At 69.4% G+C, this 1,724-nt stretch overlaps 1 protein-coding gene across 1 annotated transcript in view; it reads left to right on the top strand.

Annotated features, from left to right (window-relative positions):
• The window catches only part of MATK (megakaryocyte-associated tyrosine kinase), a 6,875-nt gene extending 5,470 nt beyond the window's left edge, over nucleotides 1-1,405 (top strand). Inside the window, 5 exon segments of the mRNA XM_027769600.1 lie at nucleotides 3-111; nucleotides 195-390; nucleotides 791-877; nucleotides 967-1,116; nucleotides 1,119-1,405. Coding sequence (XP_027625401.1) covers nucleotides 3-111; nucleotides 195-390; nucleotides 791-877; nucleotides 967-1,116; nucleotides 1,119-1,223 — 647 coding nt within the window. The 3' untranslated portion in view covers nucleotides 1,224-1,405.
• Nucleotides 1,406-1,724: the final 319 nt, after the last annotated feature.

Here is a 1,724-nt window from a genome sequence, read left to right as displayed (position 1 = left end):
AGCGCCCCTAACGGTCCCCGCGCCTCCGCCCGCACAGGGCAACCTGGTGAATTTCCTGCGCACCCGGGGCCGCGCCCTCGTGAGCACCAGCCAGCTGCTGCAGTTTTCTCTGTGAGTGCGGAGCGGGGCGGGTCCGAGGCCCGGGGAAGCCGAGGCGCGGAGCAGGGCGGAGCCTGAGACCCCGGCCCGCGCAGGCACGTGGCCGAGGGCATGGAGTACCTGGAGAACAAGAAGCTGGTGCACCGCGACCTGGCCGCCCGCAACATCCTCATCTCCGAGGACCTGGTGGCGAAGGTCAGCGACTTCGGCCTGGCCAAAGCCGAGCGGAAGGGGCTGGACTCCAGCCGGCTGCCGGTCAAGTGGACGGCGCCCGAGGCGCTCAAACACGGGGTGAGGCGCTGCCCCTGCGGCCTTGGGGTCCCCGGGAGCAGGCTTGGCGCGCCCTCGCTGCTGCGTGACCCTGGGTACATCGCTTGGCCTCTCTGGACCTCTGAGGGAAATGGCTCTGCCACCCCTGTAATCCCTCCAGCCCTGAGGTTCTTTGAGCCCCCTCCGGGCTTCAGGGTCCCCCCACCCCGTCCCTGATGCGGACTTGGGGCCCGCACCGAGAGGAAGACTGTGGGTCCTCTCTGCACTGGGCGTGAGCTCAACTGGACTGTCGAGGTTTAGGGATAGGAATCTATAGGGAGGATACCAGGGGTAAGAGGCAACCGGGAGGACTTCCTGGAAGAAGCCTGGAGGCCGGAGAAGCCCTGGTCCCCTCTCCTGACTCTGATGCCCGCCCCCTCAGAAATTCTCCAGCAAGTCGGATGTCTGGAGCTTCGGGGTGCTGCTGTGGGAGGTCTTCTCGTATGGCCGCGCTCCGTACCCCAAGATGGTGAGCGGGGGGCAGGGGTGGTCCGCCTCCTGCGCGGGCCCGGGGGCGTGCCCTGGCCCCGCCCACGCCGGCATGCCCTCTGTCCGCAGTCACTGAAGGAGGTGTCGGAGGCCGTGGAGAAGGGGTACCGCATGGAGCCCCCCGAGGGCTGTCCGGGCCCGGTGCACGCGCTCATGGGCAGCTGCTGGGAGGCCGAGCCTGCGCGCCGGCCGCCCTTCCGCAAGCTGGTGGCTGCCGCTGGCTGGTGGAGAGGCGGGGTCGGGAGCTGCGCAGCGCGGGCGCCCCGGGCCCCGTCGCCAGCCAGGAGGCGGACAGTGCCACCTCGCCCCGGAGCCAGGAGCCCTGACGGCGCGGCGGGGCCCAGGGCCCCGGAGGACAGAGAGGCGGATGGAGAGGGGGGCGCAGCGCGGAGGTGCGTGCCGGGCGAGCAGGGCCCTGCAGGCCGCGCGGGGGCTCGGGCAGCCCGTGGACACCGGAGACCTGGGGAGGCGGAGGGTTGTGGTGGCCCCGATAAAGCCGATTCAAGGACGTCAGTGTCTGTGTCTTTGGGCCCCACTACTCACTCCACGGGCCGGTTTGGGGAGCCACCTCATTGATGCTCTCGGGCACCCCCAGGGGCGCATCCTGGGGTCTTCGTGGAGATCCGCGCCTGGGGACCCCTACGACCCCCTGTTCACTGAACCCTCTGCGCCTCACCCCAAGGGGATCAACTTAGTCCTGTTCACCCCCCCCCCAAAAAAAAACCCCAACCCTGTTTTAGCAAGGTTAGCCCCCAGGCCTCCCACCTGCCCGGAGAGGATCGTCCCCAGCCCCCCGGCAGCCACTGTGGGGACAATTCCTTGGAGAC

This window comes from Tupaia chinensis, unplaced genomic scaffold (genome assembly GCF_000334495.1).
Source record: "Tupaia chinensis unplaced genomic scaffold, TupChi_1.0 Scaffold149964_2, whole genome shotgun sequence".
NCBI classification, from domain to species: Eukaryota; Metazoa; Chordata; class Mammalia; order Scandentia; family Tupaiidae; genus Tupaia; species Tupaia belangeri.
The sequence above is the reverse complement of the archived record's forward strand: the minus strand, read 5'-3'. Positions and strand labels throughout refer to the sequence as shown.